General features: G+C 53.8%; 1 protein-coding gene across 4 annotated transcripts in view; it reads left to right on the top strand.

Annotated features, from left to right (window-relative positions):
- Nucleotides 1-778: 778 nt before the first annotated feature.
- Nucleotides 779-15,121, top strand: part of BEAN1 (brain expressed associated with NEDD4 1) — a 39,307-nt gene continuing 24,964 nt past the window's right edge. For 2 of the 4 annotated variants that reach the window (XM_082369085.1, XM_082369088.1), the window contains exon 1: nt 806-908. Coding sequence is in view for 1 of the 4 variants with exons in the window: in XM_082369087.1 (XP_082225213.1) it covers nt 9,893-9,917 (25 nt within the window). In the remaining 3 variants the exon portion in view is untranslated. Of the gene's footprint in view, nt 909-9,810; nt 9,918-15,121 lie in introns of those variants that run through there. The other 2 variants (XM_082369087.1, XM_082369086.1) reach the window with 2 other exon arrangements.

The raw sequence follows: 15,121 nt of genomic DNA, 5'->3' as shown, positions 1-15,121 counted from the left end.
TGCCCAAGGTTTGGGGACAGGGGGATACAGAGGGCACAGGATCAGGCCAGGAGTAAAGGAAACAGGCAAGCTGGTCGCTCAGGAGAGGAAGGCTTCAGCCAGGCCTAGCTGACATTCCCAAACACCCTAGAACTCACCGCGAGGCAACTGGGAGCAGGAGGCCCTGCCAGGCTCGTCTGCCCCTCCCAGTGGCCGTGACAGGGGTCCCCTGCCCGGATGCCCAGGCTTGCCTCTGAACAACCTGTCTGTCTGTCCTGCACATTTCGTTTGTCTACCCTTCTCTGCACATGTCTGAGTCTGCGCCTCTGCTCCCGCCTGTCTGTATGTCGCTCTCTACACACGCCTGTCCGTCTGTCCTCACACGTCTGGCCGGCACGCTGGCCTCCCTGCATCTCTCGGCCTCCTCGCCGCGCCGCCCCGCCTGCCGCTGTGTGGGTGTCGGGCAGGCAGTGCGCAGAGGGGCGCGGCTCGGCCCTCCCCCTCCGCCGCGTCCCCTCAGCTCAGGAATGACCCGGGCGGCGGCCCAGTGCTGCTGAGGCCCCGGAGCCGCGGCGCAGGGCGGCGGGAGCTGGCGGCCGTGGCGTGGGCGGCGGGGCCGGCGGGCGGCCGGGCGGGGCTGCGGCAGGGCCGGGGCCGGGAAGCCGGGAAGCCGCCGCCACCGCCGCCGCCTCGGCCGGGGATCTCGGGCCCCGGGTCGGCTCGGCAGGGCCCCGCCCCGCCACGCCCCTGCGCGCCGAGCAGGCCGAGGCGGAGCGGCGCGCCCCCCGCGACGCCAGAGCCGGAGCCCGAGCGCAGCGGCATCCAAGCGGGAACCGGAGCGGGAGCGGAGCCAGAGCGGGAACCTGAGCTGGAGCCGAAGCTGGAGCCGGCAGTGCGGCGCACGGAGCGGAGCGAGGCAGCCAAGCCGAGTAAGGGGCGTGGGGCCGGGGGCGGCGCTGGGGAGGGGCGGGGAGGGGGTCCCGGCCCCCTCCCCCGCGCTCTGCGGCGGCCCCGGCGCAAGCACACACCCGCGGTCGCTCAGCGCGGTCCTCGGCGGAACCGCAGCGCGCTCCAAACTGGACCCCCGTTCTCCCGCGGACCCCGGCCCCCGCGCCCCGGGGCGGGCCACCGGGACTCGCGCGGGCCGTGGCTGCCCCTGAGCATGCCATCGGGCCGCAGGGATGGAGAGGTCTCCCGGTTCTTGCCCGACTTGAGTCCCAAACAAACATCCACCCCATGGAGAGAGCATAAGACAGTCTTCACGACCCCGCGCCCTCGGTTTCGCGGACCCCTGAACAACCCACCCAAGAAGGGTAAACTAGGACGCACTTTTGGTCGGGGTAGAAGAGGAAAGGGGCTCCGGGCTTTGTAGAGTTCGAAGCTAGAACCCACCCCCGACCCTCGAGCCGGGAAGTTTGACCCTCCGACGGGCGGACCACCAGGGCCATGCCCCCACTTCGATGCCTACCACGCTGGCCTATCTCAGCACCATCGGTGGGAAAGGTGGTGTCCCCGACGCACCTTCTCCAGCTCCGGGGCCGACTTTCCCTGGCGCGGTAAGCGGGACTCGAGGCTGAGTCCGAGGCGGCTGCTCTGGCTGGCTGCGCAGCACCAAGCGGTAGAGCCGCCTCTCCCTAATCGCTCTCGGAAGTTGGGTAGTGCCCACCAGACCCACGGCAGACTCGCACGACCCTCCCCCTCTCCCCATCGGCCTGGCGGTCCTGAGGCTCTGCCCTCCTGATCCCACGCGCCGTGCCAGCGGAGATGGCCAGGCCCAGGCTGGAAAGGGGAGGGCACCAGTGACAGGTGTGAGCGGCGGGGGCTCCAGGAGCTTGGTCCTTGGTCTTGATTCACACAGTCCACGGGCACCTGCCTTGAGCAAGCCCCTCCTGACTCTCCTCAAACATCCTGACTGCTCTACTGGAACAAGTGACTTCACGTCCCTGTGCCTCAATGGCCTCCGCTGACAAGTAGGTAGGATTCTGTCATGAGCAGAGTGTTTAAGGGCTTTGGAACCAGAGGGTGGGCTTGGCTGCCTTCCTAGCCGTGTGATGTTAGGCAAGATACTTAACCTCTCTGAGCCTCAGTTTCCCCATCTGAAACATGGGGAAGGTGGGTTGGGAGGATTCAATGAGGTGATGCTTGTAGGGGGCCTAGCATGGTGCTTGGCACTCAGCCATCACTCAATTCAGGTTGACTACAGGTGTCGTTCTGTGAAGCATGCAGCACCAGTGGATGCTGAGGCAGAGCGAGTTGCCCTGAGGTGGCGGCGACACGACCCCCTCCAAACCCCCCAAGCCCCCCTCCAAGGAGGCCTTTGAATCCCCCAAGGGCAAAACGCTCTCTTTAGGGTCTGCCCTTTCTCAGCTGTTCCCTCCTCCCTGGGCGCTCTGCTTCCCAGCGGTGCTCGCCTCCCTACCTGTCATCTCCATCCAGGTTGGGAAAGACTGTATCTGACCAACTCTTTCTTTTGCCCTTGACTGATGTCTGCTGCTCACACTCTGTGCGAGGGAATTCACACCTCCCTCCACTCCGGGGACTGGGGCCTGGGGAGGACTGCTTTCCCTGAGGAGCAATCAGACAGTCAGGTGGCTTGGATGTTCCGGTGGTGACAGTTCAGACAGGCAGTGAAGAGCAGCAGGGGGAGCAGCCACCAGGGCAAGGAGACAGCGGGAAGTCCGAGGGGTCCCAACCCTGGACCTGTGCTGACCGTGGTGTGTTCATCCAGGCAACCGAGCCACGAGGCACCAGAAATGATAACCCTTGGGGAGGAAATGGAGCCCGTGGCTGACTGAGAGTTTAGAAGTTCAGAGCTGGAAGGGCCCCAGGAAGAGATCTGCCCAGTCTGTGCAGCTGAGGCTTCAGACCCAGAGCAGAACCAATGAGGCCCAGGGCCTGGGAAAGGATGCTGGAATCCTTGGGGTGGCATGGAGGGTGTAGGTAACCAGGAGCATTGCTGGGAAGAAAACAAATGTCCAGCTTGTGGACACCCGTGTTAGTCCTGCTCACCTGTGCCCCAGCTGTGAGAACGGGGGGGATGGCGGGGGGTCTGTCCACATGCTGCCTGGTGGGGACCTAGTGAGACAGGCAGAATGGGCTGCCTCCTGAGGGCTGTTTCTACACAAAAACCCCTTCTGTCGTCTTCTTCCTCTGTAGCCTACTCCCACCCCTCCCCCATTCACCCACCAGGGTGTCACATCCCAGCATCTTCTATAATCCTCACCTCTTCTTCCCAAAGGAGTTAATCAGAAACTAATTTAGGAGGTTTGTGTCACCTGGTTCACATAGTGGAGTACAGCCAGGCGGCAACGTGATGGGGATACGGGCACCTCCTTCAGTCTTGGGGAATGATCAGTTAGACACACTCAGATGCCTGTTACCTGAAGCTTTTGCCCTGGAAGTGCTCACAGCACAGGGTAAGGGATGAGAAGGTGGCAGCCAGCTCTCAGCCTCCTAAAGGGAGAAACTGAAGCCAGGAGGGCTTCTGAATCCCCCTGGCACAAAGTACAGTTGTGGCTGAGAGCACAGCTTCTTGGAGCTGGACTACCTGGGTTTATGGCTTGTGATTCTGGGCAGGAGATTTACCTTTCAGAGCCTCAATTTCCTCTTGAAAAGGGGAACAAATAGTCCACATTTCCCAGTATAGTCGTGAGGACTGGAGAAACAATATACAGGAAACACGTGGCAGTGACGAATGGACCCCTCGCAATGGCCTTGCTATGTCTGCATTATGAACATGCACTGAATGCATGCTCTTTCCCAAGCATAAGTATTTTCTCTCTGGAGTCTGAGGACAGCCCTCTGATATAAGTACTATAATTATCCCTATTTTATAGATGAGAACACTGAGGCTTAGAAAGGTTAAGGACTAACTTTGCTAGGTATAGAAAACTTAAAACATCACTATGACTCATCATAATTTTATGAGTTTGTAAAATTGATAATTAGCACATTGTATCTTAGACGATATGTAATTAGTTAATGGAATGCTTCCTCAATGGATATCTTCAATCATTGTATGTCTATGTGTTAATTGCCCATGGGCTATGGAATTTTTAGAGACATCTTCATTTTTTTTCTATTCAAACAGTATCAAACTGATTTAAAAGAGCAGCTCCCCGCCCCATTTATTCCCTATCTCTCTTCTCTCCATTTTTCTCCATAGCACTTATCACCCCCAACATTTATATATCTTATTCATTTGTTTATTGTCTGCCCTCGTCAATATAATGTAAACTCCCCAAAGGCAGGGACTTTTAACCACTTTGCTCACTCTCATATCCCCAGAGACTAGAACAATAACCAGCACTTCGTGTGCTTTGCAAATTATAAAGTGTTTTACAAACATAAGGTCTATTATTGTTATTATTATTGCCAAGTGTATAGCTTGCCTGAAGATAAACCTCAAGGTTCATGGCAGAAACTATTCTCTCAAAAATCTGGCAAATAGGACCTGCTCAAGCGCCAAGGAAAATGTGATGAAGGTTAAAACCAGTGGAGATTATTTTCCTAACATGTTAGTAAAGCTCCTTATCAGTAAGTTCAAAGACAAGTTAACTTTTTTAAATTTTGGCAATAAAAAATGGCATGTTCAAAGGCAATTAAATTAGCATTTAAAACTTCCAGTGAGGGCTTCCCTGGTGGCGCAGTGGTTGAGAATCTGCCTGCTAATGCAGGGGACACGGGTTCGAGTCCTGGTCTGGGAGGATCCCACATGCCGCGGAGCAGCTAGGCCCGTGGGCCACAACTACTGAGCCTGCGTGTCTGGAGCCTGTGCTCTGCAGCAGGAGAGGCCACGACAGTGAGAGGCCCGCGCACCGCAATGAAGAGTGGCCCCCGCTTGCCACAACTAGAGAAAGCCCTAGCACAGAAACGAAGACCCAACATAGTAATCAATCAATCAATCAATAAAAAATATAAAAAATAAAAATAAATTTAAAAAAATTAAAAAAAAACTTCCAGTGAGTTAACTATCACTGATTTATTCATTTAATTATTCTTTATTTTGTTAGCATAAAAGGTGTTTTCAAATCTTCATTTTAATGATTTTTCAGATTATAAAATTAATACATGTTCATTGAAGAAAATTTGGAAAATCATTTTTAAAAAATAAAAGAACATAAAAAGCCTCCTCAATCTCACCACTGCCCAGAGAGTACGTGACTGTGGATATTTTAGTCTATTTCCTTTTAATCTTTTTCTATGTGTGAATATTTTCTCTGGTTTTTTTTTTTTTCCTTACAAAATAAGGATCATATTGTAGGCAGAGTTCTAGAACCTGCTTACCTGGTGGGGTTTTTCCCCCCTCTTAACAGTATACTGAAAGTCTTTTATGTTATTAAAGTTTCTTTAAAAACATGATTCCATGCCTATACAATATTCCATTATAAGCATATGCCAGAATTTTCTCAGCCTCTCCTCTCTTATTGGACACTGGGGACGCATCCCATGTTTCACCACTGTAATAATACTTTTCTATGCCCTCTTTGGTGTTTTCTGGACCCTGAATCAGGCTTCTCTACACGCTTGGTCAGGACCTATTTGCTGATTTGCAAATGGACCGGTTTATGTAGTTAGTCAGTATATCAAGTCTTAGAAGTTGGGCCTTGGTGGCAGCGGGGAAGGCAGCTGATCCAATAGAGGACTACTCCAGGTAAATCAAGGCAACCTGAAGACCCAGTAACCTCCAGGCATTTCCTGACCAACCCAGTGTAGCACACATTTGGCCAGATGTTGCATGGGGACAGAAGGCCTCCTTGCTGCAGAGGCTGCCACACACTTGGATCCCTTTTCTAACATCAGGACCAAGTTACTTATTTGCAAACCTCCGTGTCCTCTGCCAGCCTCTCTGCCACCGTCCTCTCACTCTTTTTCTCCTCCACTCCTGAGTTCATTTGCTTCTTCATTTAATCACGTGACAAACGTTTACAGGCATACCTCGTTTTATTGCTCTTCATAGATATTGCTTGTTTTTACCAACTGACGTTTTGGAGCAACCTTGAGTCAAGCAAGTCTTATCCATGCCATTTTTCCAACTGCATTTGCCCACTTCATGTCCCTTATGTCACATTTTGGTGATTCTCACAACATTTCAAACTTTTTCATTGCTGTTGTATTTGCTGTGGTGATCTGTGACCAGTGATTTTTGATGTTACTGTCACAAAAAGATTACCACCCACTGAAGGCTCAGATGATGGTTAGCGTTTTTTAGCAGTAAAGTTTTTTTTTCTTTTTTTTGGCCACGCCATGCGGCATGCGGGATCTTCGTTCCCCGACCAGGGTTCGAACCCGAGCCCCCTGCACTGGGAACAGGGAGTCTTAACAACTGGGCCGCCAGGGAAGTCCCAATAAAGTATTTTTAAATTAAGGTATGTACATTGTTTTTTAGATAAATGTCTACTGCAAACCTAACAGACTACAGTATAGTGTGAACCTAACTTTGATATGCACTGGGACACCAAAAAAATTCGTGTGACTCGCTGTACTGCGGTGGTCTGGAGCCTCGCGACCACCAAACCGCAATATCTCCGAGGTATGCCTGTAATGACATCTACCCGCAGTTGCCAAGGGATGTTTTTGTCCATTAGGGAAACCATCACCTGGGTCCCAGACTTAAAAGACCCGCCTACCTCATTTCTGAGCCTCCTTTCTGTGTCGTCAACTGTAAAATGGGGATTTGTTTTGAGATCCAATGGGCTGAGCAGGCGCTGCATAGACGTGGCCCATCCCGGAGGCCAGCCCCTGCGCGGCCCTGCCCCGTCTGCCGTGGACCCCCGTGAAGCTCAACCCTCCAGTCCGGGTGCCTCTGCCGCGCATGCGCTGACCGTCCTGTCCCCGCTGTTACCTGGCCGCCTCCGCCAGGGATACGGCGCCAGTCCACTAACCACAGGCTCATTGATTGAGATCAGAGTGTCGCAGTGGCTACAGAAAGGAGGTATTCCGGGAGCAGGGACGTGAAGCAAAGTGGGAGTGACGTGGACTCGCCGCCCACCATTCAGCCACTTCAGAACCTGGAATACCGCAGCCCGCCGGCCCGCCCTCCAGTTTCCAGCCAGACAATCCAGTCGGAGATGAGTCACAGGCAGGGACACGCCTCGCCTCTGATGCTGATGCTGAGTGCGGCGGGCGTGGGGGGGAGACGTGACCTGGTGTCAGATCTCTGTGGGGTGTCCCTGCAGTAACCAAGGGGCACTGTGGCGGGGGGGGCGGGGCGGGTAGTGACAGAGTCCCTCCCTGCATTGCTCTTCCTCCACCTCTTCTCTTTGGGTGACTTTGGGTGGGTTATGTCACGGAGCCTGTGAGTTTTCTCATTTGCAAAATGAAACTGTTACCCACTTCGGGGGACCTGTTGCAGTAATTTCGGTGATCTTAACTGGCACATGCAGGTGTTTGGTGAACGTGAGCCACCCTGAAAGCCGGCGTGCCCGGAACATCTCCACATACGGAAATGTGTACCTGACCCATGGCCAAACCTGCCGGCCCCTTGCCAGCCTCCTGGCCACCTGGGAACCTAACACGCTGTCCACCAAACACCCAAACTGACCATGGAAAACGATACGTAACGCAAGGGTTTTTGGTGCCCCCTGCCCTGGGAGGTCATCTCGCACCTCCCCACACCCTACAAAACCCCAGCCTTCATCTCAGTGTCACAAGGCCCAGTGGGAGGAAAGAGGGGGTACAGGGGGCCTCTAGGAGAAGCAGGACCTTGGGGACAACTGCTTGAAGTGTTAGAGCTGGTCAGCACCCTCCATGGCATCAGGTGCCACCAGGATAGCCTTACAGTAAGTGTACATTCAGCGTGCATTTACCAAGCGCCCACACTATGCCAACTCACTAGAGAGGGAAACAGCCCTGGAACTGTGGAGGTTGGGGCGGAAGCCAGGACATTTTCCTGAGGGCACTGGGAGCTGTGGAAGACTTATCAGCAAATGACATAATCCATTTTGCCTTTAAGAAAGACCTCTCTGGAAGCAGCGCAAGAGATGACCTGTCAGCCCACTTACATCCTCCTCCAGACTCACACGCGGCCACAGTGCACACCAGCACACCCGCAGAAATGAACACAGACACACGTACACACATGTATTTTTAGAAAGCACAGATCCCAGGCCCTGAGATGCTCTGTGAGTTTTCTGGTGTGAAATCACAGTTCCCCGAGCAGCCTGCCACGCCGGTTCTACCAGGCCTGGGGAGATCACATCCTACCTTCACTTCCCCCATCAGAACTCTTGACTGGGTTTCTATGGGGACTGGGAGTGGGAGTCAGGCCAGCCTGGGGTTCACACCAGGACAGGCTGAGCTGGAAGAAGCCACCTGAAGAGGGATTCCCAGGTCAGCAGCAGTGATGGCCCCTTCCCTCCCACCCCCCTCAGGCAGCAGAATGAACATTTTGCAGCCACACACCTCCTGCCAGGGGCTTTCCGTACATAACCCCCGTCCTCACGGCAGCTTAAGTGTTCTTACCCTGCTTTCCCCAGGAAGACACTGCACCTCAGAGAGGTGAAGTGCTTTGTCCAAAGTCACACTGCGTTGATATTAGCACTCAGGAATTGGACTTCTGAGCTCAGGCTCTCCAAAGATAGGTGTTTGATTTGTTTATTAAATAGAATAATCAGTTACTAGTGTAGTTTGGCCAATTGGCCCCGTCAAAATAGGGGACCCATTTGGAGAAAAAAAACATATAATAAAAGGGATCCCTGGAGGAGAAAAGGGTGGGACCTCTGGACCCGCCTCTTACAAAAAAGTTCTGTCCACAATGATATCATCCCCAGGATCAGGGAAGCCGAATGCCCCCTGGGACCTAGAGGGGCCAGGCTCTTTTCCCATTGGCTTGTGACTGACAGCTTCCCCTGCAAGTACCTGCTCGGCTCCACATCCATCCAAAGGTGCAGTTTGGTTTCTGCAAGTAAAGTGACCGCACTCCCTAGAAATAAGAACTATAACTCCCTAATATTCCCATAGCCTCCTGTCACCTGGGGACATACCAGGAGAGACTGAATCAGTTCAGATCTCCAGCAGCATGGGAGGATGGATTACTTTCTGAAAATGTCTCCTCCATTGCAAATGGGTGTTAGAGTGACCTGGCAGTCCTTTGCTGCACAGACATCCTGACACCTGGATGTTCACTTGGGGGTACAGGGGGAATTGGGGAAGAGACAATTTCATTCTCTAGGTCCTTATTTCCGAGTTGGTAATTTAATATATTAGGTGCCTTCTAAGGGAGTGTGCTGGCTGACAGTGTGGGCTTTGGAGTCAAACAGACCTGGGTTCTAGTCCCAGCCTGTAATTAGAAGCTGTGTGACCTTGGAAAGCTTCATAACCTCTCTGAGCCTCAACTGCCTTTTTTATAAAATGAGAATGAAAAGAGCAGAGCATCTTCCTCTTAAAACTGTTGCAATGATGATGATGATAATAATAAGGTTTTGAGCTAGGCATCTATGAATTCCCTTCCAAAGCTAGCTGTGGGACCTTAAACTAGTCCCTCACCCTCTCCAGTTCTCAGTTTCCCCTTCTGTGAAATGAGGACATTGAACTGATCTTTAAGGGTCTTTCCAGCCCTGACAGTTACAAGATTCTCAAGGGTCCACCCAGGAGAGAGATTCCCCTCTTCCACCAACCACTGAGAACCCAGCACACATTTGTGCCACCCCTGCCCAGAACCCCCATATTCTGCAGCCCAGAGCCCTCCAGGCCCCCACCCAGACTAGGCCCATGCTCTCAAAGTCACCATCCTCTCCCCAGAGGCTGACAGCCCAAGGTACACGAGCGCCCTGCAGGGTCGGTAGGTGCTGTATGGGCGCCCCCATCACCTGCCTGTTTGTGTCTCTGCAGGTGAGCGGAGGGTCCTTCCCTGCGAGAAGTCAGAGCTGTGCACGTGGGCAGGCTGGCTCCGCTGTTCTGCTCCAAGGATTACATGTCCTTCAAACGCCCCTGCCCCTGTAAGTCTCCTCCCCACATCCTCCCATGGACCAGGGCCAGGTGAGGGCAGAGTCAGGACTGCAGAGAATGTCTCTAGGATGTTTGGCCAGAGAGCTCCAGGGGTCTGATCAGGGTGTGATGTGATATGATGGTTGGGGGGAGGGCAACACAGAAGACTCCTGACGTCTGCAAGAGACATCTCACTTTGCGAATCCCTCTGTATGAGCACTTCCCAAAGTGTGGTTCAGGGTTCCTCCAAGGGATATTAATGGGGTTACTTTTTTTTTAATTCCATGGTCAAGTGAGTGTGGGAAATGCTGAGTGAGACAAGTCAAGCGGGTTTTGCTGGACTTTTCAGAGCCTTTAATGTGGTGCTGTGTTGTGAGGCTCCATAGGAAAGAGAAAGCCCAGTGATCTTCCCAAATCTAGGTGGCCACAAGGAATGTCTCACGGGATGGGTGCGCCACAGAACACGCTCCTTGGAGTTCAGTGTCCTAGGAAACCCTTCCTGGAGTAGCCCCACCATGCAGCCCCTCATTTACTAATTCATTTCCATCTACTGAAGCCATAGATGATTTTGCCCGTAACATTCTCTCATGGCTCCCTGACGCTCACACGTCTAGAAGATGGACACAATCAGGTGTACCCCGGGGCTCAAGGTCACAGCCCCTGGGGCTCACTCCCCTAGTCGTCATCAGCCCCGCCTTCATCGACTCACGCTGCCACCCTTACCCCAGAGTCGCCTTCACCTCTCCCCCTGGCAGCCACCCGCTTCCTCCCGTGATGTGCCCTGAACCCCCTCGAAGCCACCATCATTTGCTGCAGTTTGGGAGGACGTGCATAACCTCCCCATCCCCTCTCCGTGGTGAGGCGGGACTGTGAGTCTGCGTGAGTTCAGGGCCCCCACCTTAGCCTCCCTCTACTTGTCATCTCCCTTCGGCCCGCTCACCAGTGTCTGTTCAAATCTGCGCCATTGGTTACATGTCCCGAATCATGGGGTTGGGGACCTCTCTTGCATATAGTCGAAATCCCAACTGTCAATTGTTTGAACATCAAAGGGCTGCTGCAGTCGGGGTGGGGAGAGCCGGCCCCTCCCGTCTGGGAGCGATCATCACCAGGCGGGCTGGGAAGGGCAAGGTGGCAATGGGTTTATTGTGCAAAGAGTGATGTTCAGGGGCCGGGGGAGCCCAGCCTGGCTGCTGGCTGCCATGGGTACCGAGGAGGGCATAGGTCAAGAGTGATAAGCTTTCTGACAGATAGGACAAGCTCAATAAATGTTATTGTTGTCACCAAGGTTGCTGTTGTGGCATAATCAGGTGTCAAAGCCCCAGCCCCAGGCCAGGTGGGAAGGCTGCCACAGGGGGAGCAGGTCGGAGCCCAGGGACACCTGCCCCACGGAGGGTCAGGGTGGCTGTGCCGTCACTCCTGGGAGCAGCCAGCAGTGGAGAAGGCTGGGGCTGCTGAGTACGGAGGGCTTTCCAGAACCTTCTGGGCTCAAGCCAGGCCCTTCAGAGCCCCGCCTGTCTGCACTAATAGGGGTCGACACCCCAGGACAGGGCTTTGTGCATCCAGCTCCTGAGGACTCCAGGGTATGGTCATGGGTATTCTGGGCTGGTCAGAAGCAGTTCCTGCACATCTCTGAATTCCCCTCTCCCCTCACCGCCCCACCCCACGCCAACAGGCCCAGCACCTAGCATGCAGTAGGCACTCAATGTTTGTTGAATAAATAAATGCACAGTCAGACACTGTGGATGAGGCGCTAGAGGGGGAGAAGCTGAAGCTCCTGACTCTGCCACCAGATTCTCTCTGTGGCTTTGGCCAGCCCGTCCTCATCTCTAAAATGAAGGGGACTGAGGCCAGTGGGTTCCAGGAGCTCAGGGCAACTGTGAGGCTCCTTGGAGGGTGAGGGGAGCCCAGGCAGGCAGAACCCAGGAGCTCCACCACCCATTGCTTCAGCCAGAGCAGCTCTGCTAACATCTACAGGTTGGGGTCTGTTCAGATTTCAATTGGAGAAGGGTGTCCCAGGCAATGGCAGGCTGGGTCCCATGGGATTGTCCAGGCCCACCCCTTCCTCCATCATCTCTCCCCTTCTCTGCCGGATTCTTCTCCTCACGTTGTCCAATCAGACTCTTTACCTTTTCTCTGCACTTGTCTAAGAAGTGCTCACAGCACCCCTTTCAGCACCCTTAGTCTGCTTCAGTCTGGCTCCTGCAACCCCACACCAACACCGCATCAGCACCTGTGTCGCTAAGTCCATCCCAGAGTTTCCAGTTCTCAGCTGCATCTGACTCTGTTGGTCACATCAGTCTTCTAGGTAACTCCTCCACTGGGTTCCTGAATCTGAGCCCTCAGGTTCTCCTCCAGCCCCTCTGGCTCTCTGGGCTCTGACCATCCATTCCTGGTCTCCTTTGGTGCTGGAGGTGGGTGGATTCTTCCAGTACCTGCCCTGGGATGCTGGGTCCCCCGAGACTCCAATCCTGCTGGCCTTCTCGCCCCACACACTCCAGACCATTTCATCCTCACTCTGCTCTCAACTGCAGCGTCTAGGCCGGCAGCGTCCCGGCTCTCTCCCACCCCAGTTCTGCCTGAGCTTCTGATTCCTTCTGCCTTCTGCTGCCTGGCTCCCCTGGGAAGCCCCCGTCTCCACTGCTCAAATACAGCCTGTCCCAAACTGAACTCCTTGTCTTCCCCTCCATGCTGGCTTGCTTGATTTTGCTGTTTTGGTTTAGGATACCACCATCACCACCACCATCACCACCACTCAGTTCTTCAGGCCAGAAATCTGAGAGTGACCATCAGTTCCCCTCCAACACACCCATCATTGCCAACTGCCCAAGGAGACCCCGGGGTTTCCAAACTGGGTCAACGGATCTCCCTTCTGACTTCCCCCCATCTGGGCCCCTCCTCAGACCCAACCTGTAAATTGCTGCCTCAGTAGATGTTTATGGAACAACCAGACAAGTGAGCAAATCGAGGTGAAGCAGATGTCTTATGGGCGGCCTCCTGGGCTCGCAGACCAGAGGCCTTCACGCAGGTTCTGGAAGGGATGCAGAACCACAAGAGCCCCAGACATCCACATACACCTGACCCGGAGCAATGAGGGATGAAGTCCGAAGTCCCAGGAGGGCCCTGCCATGGACACACACCCTCTTTTTTTTAGCACCTCCTTTCCCGCTCTGCGAATTTAGACACCTAACAGGGAATCCTTGAACCTTCTTAGCTCACAAAATTATCTTGCTCAGTACATGCAAAGATGCCAAAGACCATTAAAACCTGGAAAACTTAGGATAGGAATCACAGCTTGTTCCTGTTTAGGTTTCCACACCCCTACACCCTGCCGATTGAGAAGGGCAGAAAGGAAAGTCCCCAGAAGGAAAAACAAGCCCTAGAGTTTCCCAAGCAAGACCCATCTCCTAGGAGTTAGAGTTCAGGAGGTCAGGGAGAGTCAGCAGGGAACGTGGATCCAGGGCAGGGAGGAGTAGGGCAATGGGCAGGCGTCTGCCCAGTACCCACAGATTCAGACACTGGGTGAAGTGGGACCATCCACTGGCCTCTCAGGAGCTGGGCAGCCATGAAGCAGACCAGGCTGGGCCCACTCCTCCCAGGCCCTACCACATCCCCGGCCCCATCTTACCTTCCAAGCATCTTAGCTCATCTCAGCCCCTCGCAGAGACAGCCCCAGCAGACCTCCATGCCCCTCTGCCCAGTCAAGCAGATGAAAAGACTAAGGCAGGGAGAGGAGGCAAGAACAGGGGAGGGGAAGCCCTGAGGGTTTTGGCCACAAGGCTGCAGGAGGGAAGTCAGGTCGTCTCCCTGCAAGTGCAGGCCTGTGAGCCGTTTCCAGCCTTAAGCACTGAGTGAGGAGGAGGGGGACCAGCCTGGATCCTCAGAGAGGCTGGAGGCGTGGGAGCCTCCTCCATCTGGCCCCAGCTGGGCAGGGCAGCCCAGGATTCCCCCAGGACCCAGGCTCCAAGAACAGATGCTTCACAACCTCTTCTTTGCCACCAGCACATGGCAGCTCCACAGAGCTCCCTGTGAGGTGGAGGTGGCCTCAAAGGACGGATCTGGGGGAGGAGGGGCTTTGGGGACACAGGGAAGACTGAGCCTGTAGCCAAGCAGGAAAGAGAGCCACAGAGAAATCAGGTGGGGCTTGTCTCTGCTAAGCTCACAGGCTGCCCACAGGGCTGGAAGGAATCGCAGGCTGAAAAAGTCTCTGGATGGGCTTGACTCTCCCTCAGAGTTGGTGTGATGTGATAGACAGTACCTGAGTTCAAGTGCAACATGGCACTGACACTAACCAGCTGTGTGATCTGGAGCAAGCTACTTAACGTCTAGAAACCTCAATTTGCTCATCTGTAAAATGGAAATAGTCATAATAGCCTTTTGGTTTGATGCCCAGATGTGGTGTACCACAAGGAGCATCTAGCTTGGTGCCAGGCACTGAGAAGATGCTCAAGAAACTTGAAAGTCTTGTCTTTTGACCACCCTCTCTCTACACAGCTTAATATGACCCAAGTCTTTGATAACAGAATGTGGGAAATGAGGAGAGATGGGGACTTTGGAGATGAATCCGGGGTTTGGACCAGACACTTCTGTTTGCTGCTCTGCTCATTGTAACTGTTACCTCTGCAGAGACTTCGCTGTCAACAGAAGGAAGGACTTGAAAGCTAAGAGGGCAAATGATGGGGCACACTCTGCAATTTACCACTTCTCTGCCCAGAGTAGACACTGCTAATCAACTGCAGTGCTCTTTCCTACTGAGCCTGAATGCAACCTCAGACTCCCTCTGAACATGTGCAGGCACTACCCAATAATCATTAGCCTGTGAAATGAAACCTTTGTCCATTCCTTGCTGAGGTCTGATTTTGGAATGGGCAAGGGAATAGAAGGAGTGACTTCGGCTAGCCATGTCTCTCTGAGCCTCAGTTTCCTCATCTGTAAAATGGAAGTTGAAAGGACTGTCCACCTCAAGCGGGTTGCTCTGAGGATCAAATGAGGTATCACAGGTAAAGGGCTTACAAGGCCTTACGATCATTTCTTTGTGTGGCCTTCTTGCTTCCTAGAAGCAACTCTGCACAGGAGGGGTCAGTGTGGCCATTTCAGGCCTGAGGAAACTGAAGCTCAAGGACATGAAGAAGCTAGTCTAGGTGACACAGCTGGAAAATGGTGGGGGTCAGGGATACACCCCAGATGAGTCTTTCCAGGGCTCAATTTTCGATAATCT

Source organism: Balaenoptera borealis, assembly GCF_965194805.1.
Source record: "Balaenoptera borealis genome assembly, chromosome: 19".
Classification (NCBI taxonomy): domain Eukaryota; kingdom Metazoa; phylum Chordata; class Mammalia; order Artiodactyla; family Balaenopteridae; genus Balaenoptera; species Balaenoptera borealis.
Note: the sequence above shows the minus strand (reverse complement) of the source record. Positions and strands in the feature narration are given on the sequence as shown.